This window comes from Oncorhynchus kisutch, linkage group LG2 (assembly GCF_002021735.2).
Source record: "Oncorhynchus kisutch isolate 150728-3 linkage group LG2, Okis_V2, whole genome shotgun sequence".
NCBI lineage: Eukaryota > Metazoa > Chordata > Actinopteri > Salmoniformes > Salmonidae > Oncorhynchus > Oncorhynchus kisutch.
This window is the reverse complement of record NC_034175.2, coordinates 47,969,846-47,996,276: the sequence shown is the minus strand read 5'-3', so window position 1 is coordinate 47,996,276 and position 26,431 is coordinate 47,969,846. Positions and strand designations below refer to the sequence as shown.

Here is a 26,431-nt window from a genome sequence, read left to right as displayed (position 1 = left end):
CACACACAGCCATTTCAATCTTCATGGTGGCTTCAAGCACCCTTTAATTGTTTAATGTTTGGTGTACAGTGCATATCATTGTAAAATGATTCCTAGGACCAATATGTCCACATACTGACCATGTCATTAACAATGCCACAGGTCAGACAGATAGACAGCCATGGCAGATGTACTGTACAATATGCACCCCTAACTCATTTAACTATTCATTACTACATTGTAGTGATACTGTGACTCATTGAACTATTCATTACTACATTGTAGTGATACTGTGACTCATTGAACTATTCATTACTACATTGTAGTGATACTGTGACTCATTGAACTATTCATTACTACGTTGTAGTGATACTGTGACTCATTGTTACTATGATACCATAAATCACTATAACACAGTTGCCCTGACCAATACACACTGCACACAGTGCCTAATTCATTATCACAGACTTTTAAGAAATGGTTGTAACGTAAATACAATAATTGGCTTTAAATGTCTGTGGGTTCATCTTAATAAGTATGGTAAAAGCCAAGAGCAGCATGATGTGGAACTTAGCCTGACAGACTCAACTCAGCAAAGGTTGTGCTCAGCCTCTTATTGTAGAATGTATTTGGGTGCAGGTACAAAACATCTTGTTATAATTGGCTATATCCTCTTCCATTTGGTGATCAGCCTCTATGCCAGGGGTGTGAAACTCATTCCATGGGGGGCCTAGTGTCTGCTGGTTTATGTTTTTTCCTTTCAATTAAGCCCTAGTCAACCAGGTAAGAGACACTCCTTATTAATTAGTGCCCTTAATTCCTCAATAAAGTACAAGGGACGAGCGAAGACCCGCAGACCGGTGGCCCTCCGTGGAACGAGTTTGGCACATGTGCTCTATGCTATGAGTCTCTCTGATAGTGCTACCTCCCTCCCTCTCCATTCCCTGCTATGTGTGTGAGCCCAGAGCTAGCCTGGAGAGATGTGTAGCTCCTTTACCCCTCATCAATTATAGACTGGGATGAATAGTAGAGTTAATTAATGCACAGGGCTGAGGCTGACACTGTTCAATGATTAACACTAGGAGGTGAGACGCAGGAAGGGAGATGGTGGCCCGGGCTGTCTGAAGCTGCTATCTATCCACAAATGTATAACACGCACACAAAGATGACACACACACACGGACATATACACGGTACACTCACACAAAGAAGACACACAGACCCAGTACACGGACACACACACACACAGCACACGCTGCAGCTGGTGGGCGAGGACGGACGCCTTTCCGTGTTAAGAGAGCGGATTTGACTGTGTGCTGCGTGGAGGAGAGATGGATGGAGTGTGTGAGTGTAAAATAAACTAGTGTCAGCACTTCTAGATGGGCCCAACGTTTTCACACAGCTTGTGTCTGCTAACACACACACACACACACACACACACACACACACAGTCTCAGGCCGTGTCTACAATTGACACTTACATTTGACTTCTGCTATCAGAATACGAAGATCAGGTCTAGACGCGCTGAAGTGTCATTGTGGTCTGATTGTGTTCAGATCTGGCTGACCACCTTATCGAGCCATTATCCTTCAGGAAGTTTGTAATAATATTTGGGTATGGAACTTTCCTTGTTGGACATAAAAGATTGTAAAAGTCTCCAGGAAATCAGCTCTAAGGGATTTTAATTGATGAAATCTGTTCCCTAGTATTCCCACGCATAATAGAGACAAGATGTGATCGTATACAAATGCAAGCAAGGTTTGAAATGATTGTTTTAGTTAAACATATCTGTTTGGGCTGCTTGCGGTCAATTTGCAATTATTTGTATTCATGTTCTGGCCCCCCGACCATCCGCTCAAGAAAGAATTGTCCCCCGGCTGAATCTCAATGATGATCCGTGGTGTATACAGAGTCCAGAACACTTTGGTTTTGGGAAAGAGCGGCACCTTTTCATTATAACATTTGCGGAAATACATTCCTAGCGTGTGAGGAACGTGTTTGCTGGCCTCATGAATTCTAGCCAGCTAACAACTATTTCTAGAGTTATTCTAACCCGTTTGCAATCCCTTTAGCTTTGCTTGCTGGCTAGCCACAGAGGTTACCTGGCTTGTTAGCTACAGTAGTTAGCTACTACTATGAAGTTGTTGTGTTATAATATTTATCCTATTCCGCTGTTTGCAGACTACATACTGGCATTTGAATGTAGTGTGGAAAATCCTGACAAAATGTGGACTAATTTGCCTTGCACCCCCACCCCCCGTGCTTGATTGGGGAAAGTCGCAAAATGCTAATCAAATCAGAGAAATCCTCGCTGTCGAAACTCCCCGAAAGCAGCCTGAAAAGTCGCTGAATTTGACACTATCCACTTTTACCAATAAAGTCACCGGAGGGGGCCTGAAAACTTGCTAAATATATCACAAAGTCGCTAAATTGGCAACACTGACTGTGGACATGGTGGATACATTTAAATGTAGCTGTAGACGCATGATGTGTCCTTAAAGAATACAAAAACTGCATTCATTAACTGTCAAGTCTTAGACACGGCCTCAGTCTCCGGCTGTCTCGGTGTATCATGCGGGGATTTTTGCACTTGTCTTTTCTCTGTCTGCCTTTTTCCATCTCTCTCCCTCTTTATCCACACACCATTCTCCAAACTTTTGTGTCTCTGTCTCTCATATATCACTCCCACTACCCCTCGGTCCTTTTCCATTTCCTCTCTCTTTTCTCTTTCTCTCGCTGTCTGTCCTCTCAATGACATGTTCTCTCTTTCTCTTCCTACATCCATCGATTATCTGTACGTCTGTTTGCTCTTCTGTGCTGCTCTGTCTCTGTCTGGATCTGTTGTCTCCATCTCTACTCGCCTGTCTGTTTTTTCTTTTCTTTCTATTACCTTTCAACCATTTCCTCTCTGACACCCCTGTCAATCTCTCTCTCGCTATCTGGCGCTCTCTTTCTCTCTCTTTCTCTCCCGCACTCCCTCTTTTCTCTTTCTCCCTCTCTGTCGAACTTTTTAAACAGCGGGGGCAGGGTAGAAGGGGGGGACAGGCAGGGGTAGGCAGAGATGGGTGTTTTAGATTCATGGCATTGCCACTATTTGTAATGAGGTGGATGCCTCTGCTCCACTACTACTCATGCTCTGCTCGGCATTCTCACCTTCCTTCCCTAGTTTTAATTAGTCTGGGTAAAGTGTTTTTTGATCGCCGCTCCTGTCTGCCCTGTTTGTATTCTTCACACTCTGGCTGCGACTTAAATAGCATACTATACTGTATATGGTGCACTACTTTTGACAAGGGGCAAGGCCCGTAGGGCTCTGCTCAAAAGTAGTGCACTATATATGGGAATGGGGTGCAATTTAGGACGCGGGTCTCTCAAGAGCCGCAGCTAATGGTCCCCTCTGACTCAGGTCTTTCTTTATTTCATTAGAAACTTGCTCAGGAGGGGACAGGCTTTTAGTCTTTTCTTTCTCCCAGACCCGACTGTGCATTAGTCAGTCTGAGCCCACTGGGTAGAATGCATTAGAGGCTGTGATGGTAAAGAAAGAAAGGCACAGTTGGATTCTGCCCCCCCCCCCCTCTGTTTTCCATTCATGATTGCATGGTGTGGCCTTTTGCATTTAGAGGTATGCGGTCGTTGTTTAAAAAGGTAGGTACAGCAGCCTTACATTGGGCTACTTCCGCTCAGAAATCCTTTGGGTGTCGTATGGAGCCCATTGTTATATAAGCCTGCTTTGTGCTGGAAAACAGTTGCATAATGGCAGCAATGAAAAAGGCAGGAATGGCCAATTAAAGCAGGTTATAGAATGTGTAAGTAATGGCTATTAGGGAGTTATTACAAGCCAGGGAGCAGAATCAGGATTCTATGAAATTAGGGACTTTTCTTTAGCAGCTTTATCTGAACAATAGTGATTTATTTTGTACATCACAAACCTACTGGGTAATCTATGTGAATCAAGACAATGTTAGTCCTCTGAGCTAAAGCCTTGGCTAACTCAAGTTCCAGTGTCTCAAGCAAGGTTACTCATCAAGCAAGCAGAGTTTGGCCAACCACCACCTACCTCTACATGTCATCAGTCTTTCTTGTTCATTCAAATAGGTGCATAACCATTTTCGTTATGCACCAGATTGGCCGGTGATCATAACTGACTTTGCCAGTGGTGGAACCGAGTCCGACCTTAGCGAACATTATGCAGTGTTCAGTTGCCCTTCAGCAACTTGGACACTAGACAGAACTGTGCACATTGCTCTACAAGACAGAACCAGTGTTCATTAGCTGGAGCTGATGGGAGATTGGCAGGGCGTTGTGGGTGTTTTGGTATGGGGTTGTAGGTGCCCCAAGTGTTCCATTGTTCCACAGGTTGCTAATGAACATGACGAGCGGTCTCCTCTGTAGTGCTCAGAGTGAATGACCGGGCCAATCCTTGTCACTGCAGCATGTCTCTCACACACTAATAAGTACTGTAACATACAGACCTTATGGATCAGCTTTAGGGGTCAGTTTCTGGCTTCCTTGTGTGTCGGAAACCAACCACCACACACACACTTCATGCACACACCAAAACCCCTAAAACACACAAACCCTGAGTGTCCTCCTCCTCACTCCCCAGGAGCCAGCGCCCATGACAGAAGACCTTCTAGAGGAGCAGTCGGAGGTATTGGCCAAACTGGGCACGTCAGCCGAGGGTGCCCACCTCCGCGCCCGCATGCAGAGTGCCTGTCTGCTCTCAGACATGGAGTCTTTTAAGGTGAGGACACACACCCCACCCTGACATATCTATTTTACACACACACACACCCTGAAATGAATGCTGGCACACACACAAACACAGAGAAACACACACAGAGAGAGGCACACTCACTCTCACTGACACCCAGACTGGGTGAGTGGCACAGGAGCCTATTAGTGTTCTCCGTCCTCTCAGTCAGTCAATGTGTCAGACTGGGGGGCGTTTGATTTGATTCTCAGTCTCTCTCCCTCCCTCGTCTCACACGGTGGCATAGTGGAGGGCATGCTAATTGTGTTATTAAGATCAATGAAAGGCTTCTTTCTTATTAGAAGGCGTGAGGGGTGTGGATTTGGACATGTGAAGAGGTCTTTGAGAGCTGATTTTCTGTATAGATTTCTGTTTTAGTGCTTCAAATAATTTCCATTTAGAAAATAAGCCTCTGTCGTGTTGAATTATTGAATAATAGTCGTTGATGTTGTGCCTGTAAAGGTATTCGTTGATAGAAGGTTGAACACACAAATGCTTTTAATGATTCATGTAGATTTCCTTCATCATGCAGACAAATCTACAAAGCTGCTCTTTTTTAATAGTTGTCTCTTTAAAAAAAGAATGGACTCAGGCTAAAGAAAGCTTCATTAATCTCTATGGTCACCTTATTGTGCAATGAATACAGTGAAACGTACCCCATTTTTCTGCTGAGTAGAATGCAGCCACACCTGCCAACTCCAAGCTGTTGGATTCAAGAGGTTCAGAACTTCAGGTCATTATCTTTAAACTTCTCTGATGGGACTTCAGGCTAAACCCCTTTGTTGCCAACAGTAACAAACGTTGACAAATAGTGTTCTTTCAGGGGGCACAGTTGCAACTTTCTGTTACATTACCCCGGTCTGTTTTTAGCTGGCCCACTAAATGCTCTACTTTGGAGTTAGTTGTATGTTCTCGACCTCTTCTTCTTCTGTTCTTTCTGAGCTACGACAACAGCTGACGTGAGGAGGAGGGAGATGGGTTATAAACTAGAGGAAGAAGAATGTTGTGTATTCAACCAGAGCGGTAAATGGGGCCCTTAGTTGAGTTAGAATGGCCTCAAAATGTTTCATGGCCAGGGCCGACCTGCTCTGTATGTAATTGTGCTTAGCCAAGCATAATCTGGCATTTTAGCTTTAATTATCCCGGTCCTTGCGGGCGCAATGCCAAGGATGGACCACTGATGAATGGTGGGGACTTAGGAATATGACAGCCAAGCACTACGTAACCAGCCCCCGCCTCAACTGAATATGTCACACGCACGAATTCCGGTATGCGCACACAAATTTCACACACACGCAAATACACATTTCACACACACACACACCTTCTTTAGGGGGACCGCAGTAGAGAAGCCTCCTGGCCTGGCCTGGACCCCCAGGCTACGGAGGAGCTCCTGTCTCAGTTATTCACGCTTTATCCTCTTTCTCATCAATCCATCTACTGCCGCTGCAGTGAAATGGAGCTGTCTCCTCGCTACCAAACTTACCACGGAAAAATATTAAGGAAATGAAGTAAGGCAGGCTTCTAATTTAATTATGGAGTGTGAATGAAGGAGAGAAATTACTGTGTTGAATCTCACTAACGCACATCAGTGAAAGGTCACACAAAAGTTCTTCTTGTTCAATTGGTCAGTCGGTTGGTTTCCAGAGGAAGCAGGGAAACAGTGAGACATTGATTTATTTCACAGCAGCAGGTACTCTGATTCAGACTCAGTCCCTCTGAGGGCCATTAACAGACTGATGCTGTCTGCTACACCTGAATCATCACCTGTCTTTGAGTCATGAGCTCACAGACAGTGAGCACTGCTCTGGAGGGGAGCTGAAGCACTAGAGGTGGTGATGACATCAGCCAGATGTATGTGTGTTTTCTGCTACTATCGCCAGGGTTTTTTAGAAGACTTTTGACTTCTCTTGACTGTGTATATATGCTTTGGAAGATTAGAATATATTGGAAAACATCTGTGGGGTTTGAGAACATGACTTTGCTGTGACATTGACAAGCCTGTGTCTGTCCGTGTCCATATTAGGCAGCGAACCCTGGCTGTACCCTGGAGGACTTTGTGAGGTGGTACTCGCCCAGGGACTACGTTGAGGAGGAGGTGGTGGACGAGAACGGAGACACAGTGGTCAGGGGTGACTTGAGTGCCAGGATGAAGATCCCGGGAAACATGTGGATGGAGGCGTGGGCCACAGCCAAGACTACCCCCGCTCGCAGACAGAGACGCCTGTTTGACGACACCAAGGAGGCTGAGAAGGTACTGAGCTTTAAGAATTGTATTGTGCATTGCAGGGCCGCCATCATTTTTTCCTTCTTTTTTTTTTGTCTGGTCAACTGTAGAATCCTAACAACAGCTGCATACAATCTAATTCACCCTATCCCTCTGGCCAGGGTAAACGAAGAGGTAACATTGTGTTTTTATAGCTAGCTCATTTTTTGGGTTTTGAAAATATGTGAATGGTATTCGATTTAGTTTATATTCAAACTTTGGGTGACTAGGCAACCTAGACTTTTTCAATCCAACTTTATTAACTGGAATGAATCAATGAACTCAATATCTGACATAGACTTTGAGGTCTTATTTTGTATTAAGCCTATAGTTGCGTAGTGCAGGCCTACACGATGCAGACCTGCGTAAAGCAGACCTCAGCCCCGTGAGTTCTATCGTCCAATAATGTTGGTGTCTCTGTGTATGTGTTGATGAAAACCCCCCTTTTAGTCTAGCTTTAAAATATAAAGGTTGCTGCAGTTTGACATGGTTTTCATCCTCCCAAAGGCCAGGAGTTTTTCCAGGAGTTTTTAAAACCATGTGACCTGATTTTTTTTAGAAAAACTCTGGTCCCATCAGAGCCCTTATTAAACCTTTTTACAACTGATAAATCACATCATACCGTGTTAGTTCCAGAGTCTTTGGTTACCAGACCAGGAATTACTAAAAGGGGGGAGAAGCTCAGTTTGGGGTTTTCCCCTCAAGTTAGGATTTGGGGAGGATAAGTTGTGCCTAAGAACAACTTTTACCCAGCCATTTTGCATTGTGATTCACTGACTGATTTAATATAGCAAGCAGTTCAACCCCCCCCCCCCCCCCCCCCCTTGAACTGCTAGACTGAGACTCAGTGAATGACACCTCTACCTGTTTTGCAGCTCATTGCTGCCAGCCCAGAGATCGAAACACTGCCAGGTTCACTACACACTCTGCCTCTCTCTGTTTGTCCCTGTTTCAGCCAATCACCATGCAGCGCTGCTAGAAATAGGAAGTAGGTCAGAACACAAGGTGTCCCTGCTATGACACACACACACACACACACACACACACACACACACACACACACACACACACACACACACACACACACACACACACAATGTGTACCTCCCCTCCCTGCCATGGGTCCCCTCCCTGAGAGTTTAAACTGAGTTCAGGGGAACCTTGCCGGGCCTTGAAGGTCGGTCATCTAGCCTATAGCACGGCGTCCTTCATCCGTATGGCTGCTGCCAGCCAGCCGGCTCTTTTGGGGAAATTCCAGGTGCACAATTTAGTTTGGAATTAATTTACTGCTGATTTATATATTTTTTTAAAATTTTTCTTCCTGCTCCAGTAAGTTGTCCTCTTAAGTAGGTAGATGACAGGTGTGCTTCTATAATCCACAGTCCTCTGTTTGCAGTCGAGACCATCGCCACAAGGTCACTCTGCGACAACTTAAGAGCGCTGTACTGTGCCTTTCCTTCTATCCCTGTGCTCTCCCTGTGCACGAGAGCCTGAAGGGTTGTGTGTTATTAAAGGATACCAAATCAGATTGAGCTTCTGGAATCTCATCACTGACTCACTCAACATAACGAATGACCCTGTGTTGTATAAAGAGGGGGGTCATTAAAATGCAGCGCTGCCTCTCGCCAACACAATTGCGTTTATGCGGCAGACAGCCTCCATAAGTCAAAAGAAGCCGATGAACCAGTTTTGTAAAAGAACAATGTCTTTGGAAATGTCAAGTACCTTGCCGGGTCCCTGACAACCTCTGGAATCAGAATTGCTGTAAGAGAGAGAGATGGAGAGAGAGAATTTGCTTTTGATATTCTTCTCCTCCCCCAGGTGCTGCACTACTTGGCGGTACAGAAGCCAGCAGACCTGACCCGCCATCTCCTGCCCTGCATCCTCCATGCTGCCATCCTCAAGGAGAAGGAGGAGGGTTAGTGACCGCAGGGTCCTGTTGCTCGGTCTCTGTCTCTTTATCTATCCCTCTCTCATATCTCACCAACTTCCTCTCTTCTCTCCCATACAGAGTCAGTAGAGGACATCCTATCTGTTAGAAAGGCCATCCAGCAGGCCACCTCTCATGCCAGCAAGCTGCTGCGCCACCCCAGCCCAGACTACAAGAAACTAGAGGTGATTGGAAACAACTTTTTTTTCATCTAGCCTTTATCTTACCATGATAAATCCTGTTTTTCAAGGGAGACCTGGCAAGATTTGACGATCTCTACCCAACAGTCTCTAATCCCTAACCTCTACCTCTAACCCATTGGTTGGACTGCAAGGTAGCCACAGTATACTTTTTTTCTACCCCCAATTCATCCACCCTAGTACTGTGTCTATGTGTCTGTCTCCTCCAACAGGACGTGATTACCCAGCTGATAGCGGTGGAGACGGTCATTGCCCGCTCCCGCTCTCTGAAGGCCAAGTTTGGCATCGGGAAGGCAGAGCAGGGCGACAACGCAGAGGATCTGGAGAGGTACAGTAGGACAAAAGCAGCACGCCCTGAAATAATAAGAATATATTCCATTCAGCAGACACTTTTATCCAAAGCGTATTAGGCATGCATACATTCCTGGCATTGCAAGCACTGTGCGCTAAACAAAGTAATTTAATGTTAACCAGTAGGGCCAGATAGATCTGCGGAGATACAAAAATACCTATGGAGTTAAATGAAATCAATCCAACTGCTTCAAACCTATCTATTTCTATGCAGGTCTATTTCTATTGAGATAAAATCTCTTTTGCAAGTGAGACCAATCGAAACCATGAATAGCTTAAGTGTTATCGATTTGGTTTTCAGACAGTGCTCTTAACTTCCCTGTAGATTCTCTCCAGCCCTACTCCTGATGAAACCAGCAGGCACATTTTAACCAACCCTCCATGCCACTACTCCTCCTTCCCCACTGTTGTTCTTTTGTCCTCTCAAATCAAATAACATTTTATTCATCACCTGCTTCGTAAACAACAGACGTAGGCCAACAGTGAAATGCTTCCTGACGGGCCCTTCCCAACTGCTGAGAGAAAGAAAATAATAGACAAGTAATAACACGATTGAGGCAGAGGTTGTTGTCCTCGCACCACCCTGCCAGGTCTCTGACGACCTCCTTATAGGGCAGGGGTTCCCAAACTCTCACGACCCCAACCATAGGCTATTAATGACAATTTTCTTTCACATGGTTGGGGTCGCGAGAATTTTCAGATATCAAAATGGGGTCATGGGCTAAACAAGTTTGAGAGCCCCTGGCCTATAAGGAGGTCGTTAGACCTGGCAGGGTAGTGCGAGGACAACAACCTCTCCCTCACCATCAGCTAGACAAAGGAAATGGAAAACTATAGGAAATGGAGGGCCGGGCACACCCACATTCACATCGACAGGGCAGTAGTGGAGCGGGTCGAGAGCTTCAAGTTCCTTGTATCCACATCACTAAGGATCTATCATGGCCCACACACATCAACACAGTCATGAAGAGGGCACGATAACGCCTCTTCCCCCTCAAGAGGCTGAAAAGTTTGGGCATGGCCCCTTAGATCCTCAACGTTCTTACAGCTGCGCTATTGAGAGCATCATGACTGGCTACATCACCGCTTGGTATGACAACTGCTTGGCATCTGACCGCAAGACGCTGCAGAGGTTAGCGCGTACGGACCAGTACATCACTGGGGCCGAGCTCCCTGCCATCCAGGACCTCTATACCAGGCGGTGTCTGAGGGAGTCCCTAAAAATTGTCATTAACAGCCTATGTTAACTTTTTATTTTTATTTGGGGCTATTGCAGTCAATTGAAAAACATTTCTAACATTCTGATTGTCTTAACTCACCATCACATACTTTGAATGTGGGGCTATGACAGTCAATTGCAAATTAGACTGACATAATGTCTTATCTCACCACCACTAATGAGAAGGGTATGCTTGATGCATGTCGCGTCGAAGCTTCTCAAAGTCAGGAACATTTTTGGTTTTAATGCAAACGAGAGCACTCAATCCAGCTTCACACAGATTTGAGCTGGCAAAGGGTACTAGGAGTTTTATGGTGCTTTCAAGATAACTGGGAACTCTGAAAAATTAGAGGTCAAATCATGACGTCAGTGATCTTCAGGTCAGAATGTTGGAGCTCTAGAAAGAGGCCCGAGTTGGATGACCTTTCAAAAGGATTTTTCCCAGTCAGAGCTCGTTTTTTTCCCTAGTTCCCAGTTATCCTTAATGCACTGAAGTCAGAAGTCTGAGATTGCTTAGTTCCCAGTTCACTTACTGATGCTGTTTTCTGTTAGAAACATGCTCAGCGTTGGGAAGGGGGCATGGTTCGCTTTTGTAAGACTCTCCAATAAGTAAGACTTTTGTTAGACTCTCCAATAACAATTCTTTCCTCTGAATCCACTGATGTGGTTACGCATCTGTAGAATGTTTTTTTATTTCCCCAGCATGCTTGAGTTCAGTTTCCCAAAGATGTCTATTGCATAGGCAAGGAGACATTTTCTTTTACTTTACACAGAAAGTTCTTTAAAAAAAATGTTTTTTTTTACATCCTTTGTGAATGACAGAAGTTCCTCTGTCAATGTGAACATCTTTTCAACCCTCCCCCTTGCTAACCACCAATCCTCAGTGTGAAATAGAACATTGTCATGCTCTGATCACATATCACATAGTTTTGTGAACAGGCCTGCGTGCAGTGGATATGGTTTGATGTAGTTTACCATTGAAGTTACCTGCTGCAGTATATTTCAGTCCTGTGCTCAGCTCTTTTGCTGCCAGTTCCTCTCGGTGTATCATACAATTCTTCCATATGGCAGAGGGAGACGCAATCATAACTAGAGTGCCGAGGCCTGCCTGCCTGCCGTCCCACCCTAGATGGAGCCCCATCTGTGCAAGATCCCACCATTCGATCCCATGGAATCTGTTTTTCGTCAATATAGCCACGTAGCATACTGAACATCCTCTGTGCCGTTTCATGCTCGGGAATCGTGAGACGGAACAATATGTCCTCGTGAATAGCATCCCCTGACGTACAAACGTCAACTCATGGGCATCTCGGCCCTCACGGCTAATGTACATTTGGAGAGCATAAGCTGGGGAGTTTGAGTCATTCAGTCACAGTTTTCTCTTGATTACTAGCAATAGCATAATTTCTTCATTTAGCAGTGTTATCTGACAAAGGTATTGATGCGAGAGTCTGTACATCTCCCACCCCACACGTTGTTTTCACCATATCAATTGCGGCCAGTAATATCAGAGTCTCTGTAATAGTGTGTGGTCTCATAGCATAGCGGGCCTAGCCATTCACCGTGGGAATGATTCAAGTGCAACAGTCAAGTGCATCCTTTTCAAATGATCTAAGGGCACTCTGGTAGAGTTGTATCTTTTTAGATTTGAAAAATGTAGACGAAGGTTAACCACATTGCAATGATTTTGAGATACAAAGACGATATTATGATCATTTTGGGAGGGTATATACAGTTGAAGTCGGAAGTTTACATACACTTAGGTTGGAGTCATTAACTTGTTTTTCAAGCACTCCACACATTTCTTGTTAAACTATAGTTTTGACAAGTCATGACACAAGTCATTTTTCCAACAATTGTTTACAGACATTATTTCACTTATTTCACATAATTCACTATATCACAATTCCAGTGGGTCAGAAGTTTACATACACTAAGTTGATTGTGCCTTTAAACAGCTTGGAAAATTCCAGAAAATTATGTCATTGCTTTAGAAGCTTCTGATAGGCTAATTGACATAATTTGAGTCAATTGGAGGTGTACCTGTGGATGTATATCAAGGCCTACCTTCAAACTCTGCTCCTCTTTGCTTGACATCATGGGAAAATCAAAAGACATCAGCCAGGACCTCAGTAAAAAATTGTAGACCTCCACAAGTCTGGTTCATCCTTGGGAGCAATTTCCAAACGTCTGAAGGTACCACGTTCATCTGTACAAACAGTAGTACGCAAGTATAAACACCATGGACCCACGCAGCCATCATACTGCTCAGGAAGGAGACACGTTCTGTCTCCTTGAGATGAACGTACTTTGGTGCGAAAAGTGCAAATCAATCCCAGAACAACAGCAAAGGACCCTGTGAAGATGCTGGAGGAAACGGGCACAAAAGTATCTATATCCACAGTAAAACGAGTCCTATATCGACATAACCTGAAAGGCCACTCAGCAAGGAAGAAGGCACTGCCCCAAAACCGCCATAAAAAAGCCAGACTACAGTTTGCAACTGCACATGGGGACAAAGATCGTACTTTTTGGAGAAATGTCCTCCGGTCTGATCAAACAAAAATAGAACTGTTTGGTCATAATGCCATCATTATGTTTGGAGGAAAAATGGGGAGGCTTACAAGCAGAAGAACAATATCCCAACCGTGTAGCATGGGGGTGGCAGCATCCTGTTGTGGGGGTGCTTTGCTGTAGGAGGGACTGGTGCACCTCACAAAATAGATGGCTTCGTGAGGGAAGAAAATTATGTGGATATATTGAAGCAACATCTTGAGACATCAGTCAGGAAGTTAAAGCTTGGTCGTAAATGGGTCTTCCAAATAGACAATGACCCCAAGCATACTTCCAAAGTTATGGGTTAAGGACAACAAAGTCAAGGTATTGGAGTGGCCATCACAAAGCCCTGACTTCAATCCTGTAGAACATTTGTGGGCAGAACTGAAAAAGCATGTGCGAGCAAGGAGGCCTACAAACCTGACTCAGTTATACCAGCTCTGTCAGGAGGAATGGGCCAAAATGCACCCAAGCTTGTGGAAGGCTACCCAAAACGTTTGAACCAAGTTAAACAATTTAAAGGCAATGCTACCAAATACTAATTGAGTGTATGTCAACTTCTGAACCACTGGAAATGTGATGAAAGAAATAAAAGGTGAAATAAGTAATTCTCTCTGCTATTATTCTGACATTTCACATTCTTAAAAATAATGTGGTGATCCTAACTGACCAAAGACAGGGAATTTTTACTTTGATTAAATGGCAGGAATTTTGAAAAACTGAGTTTAAATGTATTTGGCTAAGGTGTATGTAAACTTCCGACTTCAACTGTATATATTTCTCTCAGGATTTTGGAAATTATCCACGACCCGTTTTCATATCAGGTGACCCCACATGGGGTCACGATCCCTAGTTTGGGAACCGCTGCTATAGGCTGCCTCATTGTGGTCGGTGATCAGGCCTACCACCGTCGTGTTGTCAGCAAACGTAATAATTGTGTTTGAGTCCACGCAGTTGTGTGTGAACAGGGAGTACAGGAGGGGACTGAGCATGCACCCCTGATGGGGACCCTGTGTTGAGTTTGGATATTTGGTAACAATTAGTCTGGGGAAAATGTTAGCTGTTGAGGTGAGTGCTAATGATCATATTTATTTTTAAGTTTGCTCATATATTCACTCGTGATACAAGTCAGTATTCAACGTCCATCCATGTCTGGAGATGAAGTGGAAACCTGCCACTAGGATCAACAGTGAGTGCTGATACCTTTTTCAAGTTTGTTTGGTTTCGATTCTTCAAGTGCGTTAGGGACGGCGGATGAGTTTAAGCATCTGCCTCTGATTCCAAAGGTTGCATGTAATTTTTGGGGGGCCAATCCCATTTTGGGGGGGCCAATCCCAAATGCCAATCCCGACATTTGGAATAATTTCCAAATTTGATGTTTGACAAACATGGATGAACGTCTAATTCTGACATGAGACCTATGAGAGCTGGTAGCATACAGTGCATTCGGAAAGTATTCAGCCCTCTTGACTTTTTCCACATTTTGTTACGTTTCAGCCTTATTCTAAAATTGATTAAATTCATTTGTTTCCTTATAAATCTACCCACAATACCCCACAGTGACAAAGCGAAAACAGTTCTGGGAACATTTTTGCAGAATCATAAAAAAGAAAAACAGAAATACCTTATTTACATAAGTATTCAGGCTCCAATTATCATCTTTGATGTTTCTACAACTTGATTGGAGTCCTCCTGTGGTAAATTGAATTGATTGGACATGATTTGGTTGAAAAGGCACACGCCTGTCTATATACAGTGGGGCAAAAAAGTATTTAGTCAGCCACCAATTGTGCAAGTTCTCCCACTTAAAAAGATGAGAGGCCTGTAATTTTCATTATAGGTACACTTCAACTATGACAGACAAAATGAGAAAAAAAATCCAGAAAATCACATTGTAGGATTTTTAATGAATTTATTTTTAAATTATGTTGGAAATTAAGTATTTGGTCAATAACAAAAGTTTATCTCAATACTTTGTTATATACCCTTTGTTGGCAATGACAGAGGTCAAACGTTTTCTGTAAGTCTTCACAAGGTTTTCACACACTGTTGCTGGTATTTTGGCCCATTCCTCCATGCAGATCTCCTCTAGAGCAGTGATGTTTTGGGGCTGTTGCTGGGCAACACGGACTTTCAACTCCCTCCAAATATTTTCTATGGGGTTGAGATCTGGAGACTGGCTAGGCCACTCCAGGACCTTGAAATGCTTCTTACGAAGCCACTCCTTCGTTGCCCGGGCGGTGTGTTTGGGATCATTGTCATGCTGAAAGACCCAGCCACGTTTCATCTTCAATGCTCTTGCTGATGGAAGGAGGTTTTCACTCAAAATCTCACGATACATGGCCCCATTCATTCTTTCCTTTACACGGATCAGTCGTCCTGGTCCCTTTGCAGAAAAACAGCCCCAAAGCATGATGTTTCCACCCCCATTGCTTCACAGTAGGTATGGTGTTCTTTGGATGCAACTCAGCATTCTTTGTCCTCCAAACACGACGAGTTTTTACCAAAAAGTTCTATTTTGTTTTCATCTGACCATATGACATTCTCCCAATCTTCTTCTGGATCATCCAAATGCTCTCTAGCAAACTTCAGACGGGCCTGGACATGTACTGGCTTAAGCAGGGGGGCACGTCTAGCACTGCAGGATTTGAGTCCCTGGCGGTGTAGTGTGTTACTGATGGTAGGCTTTGTTACTTTGGTCCCAGCTCTCTGCAGGTCATTCACTAGGTCCCCCCGTGTGGTTCTGGGATTTTTGCTCACCATTCTTGTGATCATTTTGAACCCACGGGGTGAGATCTTGCGTGGAGCCCCAGATCGAGGGAGATTATCAGTGGTCTTGTATGTCTTCCATTTCCTAATAATTGCTCCCACAGTCTGCTTACCTATTGCAGATTCAGTCTTCCCAGCCTGGTGCAGGTCTACAATTTTGTTTCTGGTGTCCTTTGACAGCTCTTTGGTCTTGGCCATAGTGGAGTTTGGGGTGTGACTATTTGAGGTTGTGGACAGGTGTCTTTTATACCGATAACAAGTTCAAACAGGTGCCATTAATACAGGTAATGAGTGGAGGACAGAGGACCCTCTTAAAGAAGAAGTTACAGGTCTGTGAGAGCCAGAAATCTTGCTCGTTTGTAGGTGACCAAATACTTATTTTCCACCTTAATTTGCAAACAAATTCATTAAAAATCCTACAATGTGATTTTCTGGATTATTTTTCTCATTTTGTCTGTCATAGTTGAAGTGTACGTATGATGAAAATGACAGGCCTCTCTCATCTTTTTAAGTGGGAGAACTTGCACAATTGGTGGCTGACTAAATACTTTTTTGCCCCACTGTATATATATTCTGGCATCCTCCAAGTTACCAACTAGTGAATAAATGATGGCTGGGAAGGTAAAGAACTTGAAAGGAACTTTGTTTCATGGGGAAGCTATTTGAAAGTTCCTCTGTGGTTGCTGAAATTGTAGGAAATGGTTTTAGGCAAGTGCAGACTCTAACGCTACACTTAAAGTGGAAATGTAAGATTTTGCCACTGTTACCGTAAACAATCCATATGAATTCTGTGTGATTTGAATAGTATGCACATTCAATTCAGTTTGAAAGATGTAAATTGTGTGATGTCACCTGTACTAGGGATTGAGACAATCTCACCAGGGATGTCAATCGGCCTATGGATAAACATTCAGAACATTAAAACTTTGCTCACCAGAACCGGTATTATTCTGTTGCAGTGTGTAGCCTTGTAGAGAACTTTCTCATTTTGTCTGTCATAGTTGAAGTGTACCTATGATGAAAATTACAGGCCTCTCTCATATTTTTAAGTGGGAGAACTTGCACAATTGGTGGCTGACTAAATACTTTATTGCCCCACTATAAGGTCCCACAGTTGACAGTGCATGTCAGAGCAAAAACCAAGCCATGATGTCAAAGGAAAATCTGAATTGTGTTGAGGCACATATCTGGGGAATGGTAACAAAAAATGTCTGCAACATTGAAGGTCCCCAAGAACACAGTGGCCTCCATCATTCTTAAAAGGAAGAAGTTTGGAAACACCAAGACTCTTCCTAGTGCTGGCTGCCCAGCCAAACTGAGTAATCGGAGGAGAAGGGCCTTGGTTAGGGAGGTGACCAAGATCCTGATGGTCACTCTGACAGAGCTCCAGAGATCCTCTGTGGTGATGGGAGAACCTTCCAGAAGGACAACCATCTCTGCAGCACTACACCAGCCAGGCCTTTATGGTAGAGTGGCCAGACGGAAGTCACTCCTTTGTAAATTCACGTGATAGACCGCTTGGAGTTTGCCAAAAGGCACATAAAGGACTCTCAGACCATGAGAAGCAAGATTCTCTGGTCTTATGAAACCAAAATTGAATGCCAAGTGTCTCTTTGGCCTGAATGCCAAGTGTCACGTCTGGAAGAAACCTGGCACCATCTCTACTGTGAAGCATGGTGGTGGCAGCATCATGCTTTTGTGATCTTTTTCAGCGGCAAGGACTGGGAGACTAGTCAGGGTCGAGGGAAAGATGAATGGAGAGCGCTCATGACCTCAGACTGGGGCGATGGTTCACCTTCCAACAGGACAATGATCCTAAGCACACAACCAAAAAAAACAGGAGTGACTTAGGGACACGTCTCGGAATGTCCTTGAGTGGCCAGCCAGAGCGCTGACTTGAACAGGATCAAACGTTTTAAGAGAGAGACTTTAAAATAGCTGTGCAGCAACGCTCCCCATCCAACCTGACAGAGCTTGAGAGGATCTGCAAAGAAGTATGGGAGAAACTCCCCAAATACAGGTGTGCCAAGCTTGTAGGGTCATATCCAATAAGACTCGAAGCTGTAATCACTGCCGAAAGGCCTTCAACAACGTACTGAGTAAAGGGTCTGAATACTGATGTAAAAGTGATTATTTCAGTTTTTTGCAAAAATGCCTAAATCAACTGTAGCCTATTATTTATCTTTTGACTCGCGTCGTAGCCTTATATAGAGCCCAGGTTATTTTTCTATTGTCCCAATCCCACGGAAACCCAAAATCCTGACTCCTGTCTCGCTTGAAAATTAATTCCTAACCTTATTCTGGAATCTATAGGTTGCATTATCAAAGCATGTCTCGCCTATGCATGTCAAAATACCGCTATAATATATCTGCTCTGTCTTGTATTGCTGCCCATATGAGAGCTTCGGTAGAGAATGTCACCATCAAACGGTATGAGAGTAGATATGGATTTTGTTTTTTATAAATAGAGTTGGTCCCCGTTAAGATGCCTTGCTATTTAAACAGTTCCCTCTCATCATCTCCCCGTTATTCATGAGCTGATCTGCTGTCTGTATAATCATCAACTTGACTTTGCCAAATAGGAGAGATTCTGTCATTCGTTGGAGGTTATCTAGCAAGCTTTGAACTTTGGTCATTTTACTTTTGTTTGACTGCCGTTACAAAGTTTGTATGATCCGACAACGCTATAGCCTACTCGGGGTCCGCTGTGTGTCAAGATACTGTAGCCTGGACCAACTGCTGAAATTCGCTGAATAAATTGAGGAACATGATAACACTCGGAATTTATGAACGGCCTGTTTCTCAATTCACAACCATTTTAATTGCCAATCAAATGTACTCTATCATTACGAAATATCAGTTTCACTTTCTGTGAAATCTTTACATAGTGGCGCTGACAAGGTGGCGCAGCACCTCTCTTATTTGCGGAGAATCTTTACATAGTCACTATATCTTGGTTTTGAACACTTTAAATGGGCCCATTTTTGCTGTATTTCCCCGGACTCTCTGGTTAGATGAATTATTCCCGGGTATTGAAACTGTCAATTTTTATCTACTCTCACCACCTGGGTGGCGGACCATCAGGATGTCCAGGATCCAGTTGCAGAGGGATGTGTTCAGTCCCAGAGTCCTTAGCGTAGTGATGAGCTTGGAGGGCGCTATGGTGTTGTAGTAGCTGTAGTCGATGAACAGCGTTCTCACATAGGTGTTCCTCTTGTCCAGATGGGAGAGGGCGGTGTGGAGTGCAGATTGTGTCATCTGTGGCTCTGAGGCGGGATGTGAATTGTAGTGGGTACCTCTTGTGTGTCTTCCATCCCATCGTTCTCGCTTTATTAATATCACAAGCCGGCTCTTATTTCATCATACACCCTGCTCGGGGGGGGGAGGGGGAGGGGGGGGGGCAGGAATGCTAATAAATGTTGGGCAAACACACGTACTGTGTTGTGTACTATATTAAAACTCCACCACCCTCTCCCCAGGCACACACTCTGCTCAGATTGTAATAAGGGAGCATAGTATAGTGGGTGTGCGTGTGCCTATCTTGGGAGTGAATAAGTGAGTGTGTGTCTGGATGTCTAGGTATTCACTTACAGTGTCAGAGGTTCAGGTACATTGAGAGAGAGAGAAACATAGATATACAGACAGATGGGGTTATATTAGGGAGGCCCCCAGTGTTCATTTGTCCCAGGGGCCTCTGATTGCCCAGCCATTCAGGCAGTAGAACCAGGCAGAGACAGACTAATTTTGAGGACACTCAGAGCTGGCCTGGAACCATGCAGCCATTTACCTGTCCCTTTTCTCTCCAACAATGAAACGGCCAGTCCTGCCTTGTATCCGAGATGCTGTGTCAGGGGAGAGGGATGCGTTCCGAAAAGGCTGTAGTTTTCACATGTTGTGTACTGTACTGTAGCTAGTTTTTAGAACCCCTTCTCGTTATTCTGTTGGTAAAAGTATAATTGCATGTCTTTTAAATAGAATATACCTGCATGTGTTTTCTGACTATGCTCACATAAAATGAACCTCTTCCCCCATCTCCTCTTCTTCTCACTCTCAGGTTCGTGAGCTCTCTGCTGGAGGAGCCTGAGGTGTCTGTGATCGGAGCAGGGCGCGGCCCAGCCGGCAGCATCATCCATAAGCTGTTTGTCAGCGCTCAGAGGGTAAAGCACACCGTCTCACACTGCCACCACCATCCAGAACACACACGCACACACTTGTACAAATATACACACCGTCTCCCACTGGGGCCTTTCCTAACTCCTGGCGTCACAGGATATCCCGCCACCACTATCGGCTCACGTGCTGTTTGTCCAACGGCCCAGGCAGGAGATGTTATGTTCCCCCTGACTGATTCCCCTCCTACAACCCCACCCTTTTTCCAGGCCCTGAGGGGCTCCTGGGCATGCTGCCTGAGTAACAAAAAGCATGCTGCTGCTGGACTGTGTTCAAATGTGTTCACTTATCACTACTTTCTTCTTGCCGCTTTATTAAGCCGTTTTACTTGCTTAAGTTAAGTCTTCTTGCATATCACATAATGCAACTCATACCAAGTATGATAAAAACGTCTGTCAAAAAATGGCTTTGTGCAATCTGACAGACAAACATCTAGGCTCTGTAGTTCCCTCTGTTATGATTAGCAGAAGGACAATTAAACACGTCTTGTTTTATTCAGTTTGATATGATTTGACAAGCAAGGAGAGAGACACCTGGACCAAATGACTGTCTATTCTGTGCTGCATGTCTTTGAGTATACTCCGACTGAATAGTCTGAGATGATCAGTTAAAAGGCACTTGCAATGATAGATTACCTCTCGCATTGTACTGTACAGTCGCACCTGTATTGGTTATGAAAGTAAGTGTATGCTTGGCTGTAACACATTGAAATACAATGCCTGGTTTGGTCTTGGCACATCCAATGATGCATACATTTGTTTGTTCAATGTGAAAGTTAGTTCAAGCCAATAAATGTGTCTTCTTCCGGAGTTCATCAACAGATGCAGTCCCTGGTCCCAGATCTGTTCCTTAGAATAATTGCTAGTAAAATGCAAACAGGGAATGAATGCTTGTCTTGGCTCTCTCCCCTGTGCCTTGTGTTGGAGGATGAAACGGTGTGAAAAAATAGTTAGATTTCAGCAAACTCTCACTCCCTCAATCACTTTTTTTTTTTTTTACCCAGCAAGATGTCGGAGTGTTAAATTACAGCCTGTGTTTTGCCAAGCTCTCAAAAGAAAGCTTGTAATTATCCCAAGCACATGTAAATCAGATGAAATCATCAGCCAATCAAATGAGGTGAGTTTCTTGGGAACGAGGGAAAGAGAGACAGAGAAGAATAGAAGAGAGGAGAGATGTCCTGCCCCTCATCTTACCCATGTTACCAGTACAAGACTAGAGTACTAGTTTGATTGTTGTCTGATTGCAATGCCGCTTGCTCTGGCTTGAGTGCGTATGCTATGCATGGGATGCATTCGGTGGGATGAATGTCATGTCTTCTCAACCAGAACCTAATCCTCTTCTTAATCACCTGACTTTGTGTCGGTTGTGTTGTTGTTTGTTCTTCTGTTTGTTATTTTATGTTTTTTCGTTCTCTCCATCGTATCATGTGTATTTTTTGTCTCCTAACGCTGCTTGCCTCTCACCCATGTCAAGCTCGCTGACTACAGCAGTGATGAGGTAACCACTAGCAACCCTCCCTATCCCCCCTTTACACCCCTAGTTCACCCCCCCACCCTAGCTGCCCCCCCCAGTCCATCCATCCACTCCCCATGCCCCTCTCCACGATGACTTCTCCCTCTTTCTACCTGCAAAGCAGTGCTGCAACTGAGGTTCTGGCCAGCTGAGGGAGGGATACAGACAAAGATTACAGTTATTTCTCTGGTAATGGTTTGGAAGAGTGAACCGCTGCAATTTCCAGACCTCCATAACACAATGGAGAAGCACAGGGTTCCTAAAGCGATGCCACTTACCGTGTTTTTAACCTCCCACTGACCTTTTTACCTAACCACCTAGCCCCTCTTCTTCTCCTCCCTTCCATCTTTTCTTCTAACCACCTATCTGTTAGTGTAGCTCTAATCAATTATTTTTGTTGTATGTCCATTTGCTCTCATTCTCTGTTGATGGGTCTGCGTTGATAAACAAGTGTTTTCTGGTGGATGTGGAGGTTGGTTTATAGTAGACTTGTTTTAGCTGGTTTAGTATATATACTAAGGATTGGTATGTCGCTATACACCGAGTGCATAAAACCATTAGGAACACCTGCTCTTTCCATGACAGACTGACCAAGTGAATCCAGCTCAAAGCTATGATCCCTTACTGATGTCACTTGTTAAATCCACTTCAATCAGTGTAGATGAAGGGGAGGAGACAGGTTAAAGAAGGCTTTTTAAGCCTTGAGACAATTGAGACATGGATTGTGTACGTGTGCCATTCAGAGGGTGAATGGGCAAGACAAAAGATTGAAGTGCCTTTTGAATGGGCTTTGATAGTAGGTGCCAAGCGCACCGATTTGTCAAGAACTACAACGCTGCTAGGTTTTTCATGCTCAACAGTTTCCCATGTATATCAAGAATTCTACCTATTCTTCAGATATACTACATATTCTATCCACATAATGTCTAAACATGCCATCACATACATATATAATTATACTCCGGACTCCGACATTGCTTGTCCTAATATTTCTATATTTCTTAATTCCATTCTTTTACTTTTAGATTTGTGTGTGTTGTTAGATATTAGTGTACTGTTGGAGCTAGTAACACAAGCATTTCGCTACACCCACAATAAACATCTACTGAATATGTGGATGCGACCAATAAGATTTGATTATGAATGGTCCACCACCTAAAGGACATCCAGCCAATTTGACACAACTGGGGGAAGCGTTGCCGTCAACAAGGGCCAGCATCCCTTTGGAACGCCTTCGACACCTTGTAGAGTCCATGCCCCGATGAATTCAGGCTGTTCTGAGGGCAAAATTGGGTGCAACTCAATATTAGGAATTTGTTCCTAATGTTTTGTACACTCAGTGTATACATTACAGTAGGTTATCCTGCGGTAAACAGCGGTATCCTGCTGTTTAGTATGTACACTCAGGAGTGGTAGGTTGCTCTTTTCTGTCTGGTTAGTTATATACTAGTTTTAGCCTGCTAGTTTACTATGTAAGTATTGGAGGTTGCTGTGGTGTGTTTGATCCCTTTTGGCTTTAGATCTTAGCGTCACGTAGCTTTCTTGTGTTGCCATCCCTCTAGGGCTATGCTGTGCCCCACTGAAAACAAATGCATACATTGATCTGGAAGCACACACCGAATCGCTCCAATCCATTAAATGTGTTCTCCTTTCCTCGCCTTAGACAATAGTTTGGGAGATGTGGGAAGGCATTTGTTAATTTGTAATCAGCTTTCTAATTTATGTAATTTGTTCCTGCTCAGTAAAAATAGATTGTGTTAACATGCTGCTGTCGTTTCCCAGTCCAGACGCTTTCACTTGCGCCAGGTCTGATCACTGTCGAGGTTGTTTCATTCCCCCAACCACTTAGAATGAGTTGTATGTATGTTTTTCTCAGTCTCGCGTGTCACACTCTGTTATACTCACATTGTAAAAGTGTAGTATGTGTTAAGGTTCTGCTTAGACTGCCTAAAAATATATTGTGTTCTCGTTTCCACATTTTATTGGGCTTTTATAGAAAGTCTACTGTGTGTTGGGCCCTGCATTCTCCATTTTGTGCCAGCCTGAATGTTAGCCACTCAATTATGTGTCAACCTAAATTTTTGCCACTTTGGTTGCGTTTTTAGACAGGCAGCCTAATTCTGGTCTTTTTTCCACTAATTGGTCTTTTGACCAATCCCATCAGATAATTTTCCGAGCTGATCGGATTGGTCAAAATACCAATTAGTGTTATTAGAATTGGGCTGTCTGTTTAAACACATCTGTTGACTCCTCCCATCTGTCTGCCTCGCCCCACACAGGCTGCCCTTTTGGCTCCATTGGATGAAGACACAGGACGTGGGGGTGGAGCTGATGACAAAAAGCCAATGGGTGGTGCCAGTGTGCCAGACTTCCCTCCCCCTGCAGGGCGTGAGATCCTGCTGCGTACGTGTGTCCCGCGGCCCGCGCCCTACTCCAAGGCTCTCCCCCAACGTCTCTTCTGTGTCCTGATGAGAGAAGACTTCAGGCTGGCTGGGGCCTTCTCATCCGACACCTCCTTCTTCTGAGAGCGGGAGAGTGAGAGCGAGAGAGAGAAGGAAATGGAGAGCGAGAGAGGGGCTAGTCTGGAAGATGAACCAGGGAGTGTTTGTGGGAGGTCAGGAGGGCATTTGGGATCTCTGGTCAGTGACTCAATCAAGGCTGTATGCATCTCATCATGAGTGGAGTTATGGGCGAGTCTATGGTTTGTTCCAAAGCCACATGACGGAACGCTCCACCCATCTCGGGGCTGGCACCATCTTCAGTGTCTCGTGGGAGGATCGGAGAAACAGAACGGTGGGCTGGCAGGCAGCGCTTTCTTATGAAATCATCGCACTGTGCAACGACTCATATCAGACTGTTCGTTGGTTCCCGGAGGGATACCAACGACTATTTGTTGATTTAGACTATTCAGTTATTTGGGGTTTAAATGCAAAATAGACTGTACTCAATTGGGAACTGAGCTTACTATGACTGTTGTAGTCTTATTTGACTACAACAGTCATAGTAAGCTCAGTTCCCAATTGAGTACAGTCTATCTCATGCTTTTTTGTTGTGTAGCTCTGACAAAAAATAACCTAGGGAAAAATAAAAGTACCCTTGTGTGAAAATAATTTGTTTTTGGGGGGGAAATAAGAATATTCCCCTTGACCTATCTCCCTGAATGGTAATATATTAGGACGCTAAATAGCATATCATGTATTTTTCCCTGCCACTTGATTGTGATCGTTTGTGGCTCTCCAGTTGCCCAATCAATCATTGGTTGAAGACCATCATCTCTTAGACGCTCACAATGCTCTGTCTGTTCTGTAGCCCCAGACACTCTCATGCTGCCCATCGCGCTTGTACTGTATGCAGCAATTAGTTACCACTTAAAGCATTTCTCACTATAATAATGCTTATTGATATACATGCAATCACCGTAGGTTTTCCCTAGTCACCTAAATGTATTGAATCCTAGCTAAAAGTGCAATTACATATTCTATATTGTAAAGACGTAGCCTTACATATAGCAGCAGAAAGAAAGCTGTCCTAGTTAATGTTGTTAGTGCTGTTTCTATGAAGAAGGATGTTAAGTGCTGTTAATTGTTAAGTTGCTGAGTAATTTTACTTAAGTCAATGCAGACAACTTTTCTACTTTGTCAGTAATTGACTGAGGGGATGGATTCAAACTGTGGAGCTAGACAAAGTCTGTACATGTCAAGTGAGTCTTGGTTGTAAATGTCTCCTAGTTTAGTCCTGTTACATTGGTAAAAAAAAATAAACATTTTAATTCAACACTAAAATGTATAATATTGGTATCTGTTATTGGTATAACTAGTTAACATTTTGTGCACTTATTTTCTTAATTGCGATTAATCATATTGTCTGAAAGCGTTCAAAATAACACTGAAAACATCTCAAATACATAATCTACTGTATACAGCTAAAAACAACAATGCGATGTCAAAACAGGTTGACATTGAGGTAAAAGAAATGTTACTTTGGGCAAAATCAAGGCGTCAATATTCTTGTAATGCTTTTTGTATCAATCTTAAAGGGTAGGTAGCATAAACGTAACATACTGTATGGATTTGCATTAGTGTACACAACAAAAGTCCCAATGCAAAGTTACACATCACTTTTTATCACATAAAACCGATCAGCAATCCGAATGTCATGTCAGAAAATGTTTTTCCGGGTTGTGGTGTAAGTAATATGGAGGACCCGGCAAGCCAGCCTATTCCCTATAATGTAAACTCCAACAGAGTTGCTAACGTTACGTTAGCACTGAATAAGTCAGCCAGTTGCTATCAACACCTACCTTATAGCTACATTAAAGTAAACCAACGTTTTGGAAATACATAACGCCATCTAACCAGTTCTAAAATAATGTTAGATATATGCAGTTATCTTAGCCAGCCAGCTAATGTTCGCTTTTAAGCCAACTTAAACTAATAGCCTAGCCAACCACCAAGGTTATGGTCGGCAAGCTAGAGCCCCAACTACTGGAGACCAGCAAGAACACAACTAACACAACTAAAACATAACCACAAATAAAAGCAAAGGGCAAGCAGAGACTTACAGATTGATGACCGGGGCCCATCCGATGGTAGAGTGCAGGCCCATCCTTTTAAAAAGAGTACAAGCTGAGAGCTACCAAAGTGAGGGGAGGCGGGCGCTTCACCGGACTGAGGAAGAGTCAGGGAAATCCAATAGCTATATAGCAAGAAAAATCCGAAATAGATAGAT

General features: G+C 43.9%; 1 protein-coding gene across 1 annotated transcript in view; it reads left to right on the top strand.

The window, feature by feature from the left end:
- rab3gap1 (RAB3 GTPase activating protein subunit 1) overlaps positions 1-25,485 on the top strand; it is a 51,784-nt gene extending 26,299 nt beyond the window's left edge. The window contains exons 18-24 of the mRNA XM_020456677.2: positions 4,584-4,721; positions 6,757-6,984; positions 8,818-8,914; positions 9,008-9,111; positions 9,339-9,454; positions 20,076-20,178; positions 23,983-25,485. Coding sequence (XP_020312266.1) covers positions 4,584-4,721; positions 6,757-6,984; positions 8,818-8,914; positions 9,008-9,111; positions 9,339-9,454; positions 20,076-20,178; positions 23,983-24,228 — 1,032 coding nt within the window. The 3' untranslated portion in view covers positions 24,229-25,485. The remainder of the gene's footprint in view (positions 1-4,583; positions 4,722-6,756; positions 6,985-8,817; positions 8,915-9,007; positions 9,112-9,338; positions 9,455-20,075; positions 20,179-23,982) is intronic.
- The last annotated feature ends 946 nt before the right edge of the window (positions 25,486-26,431 follow it).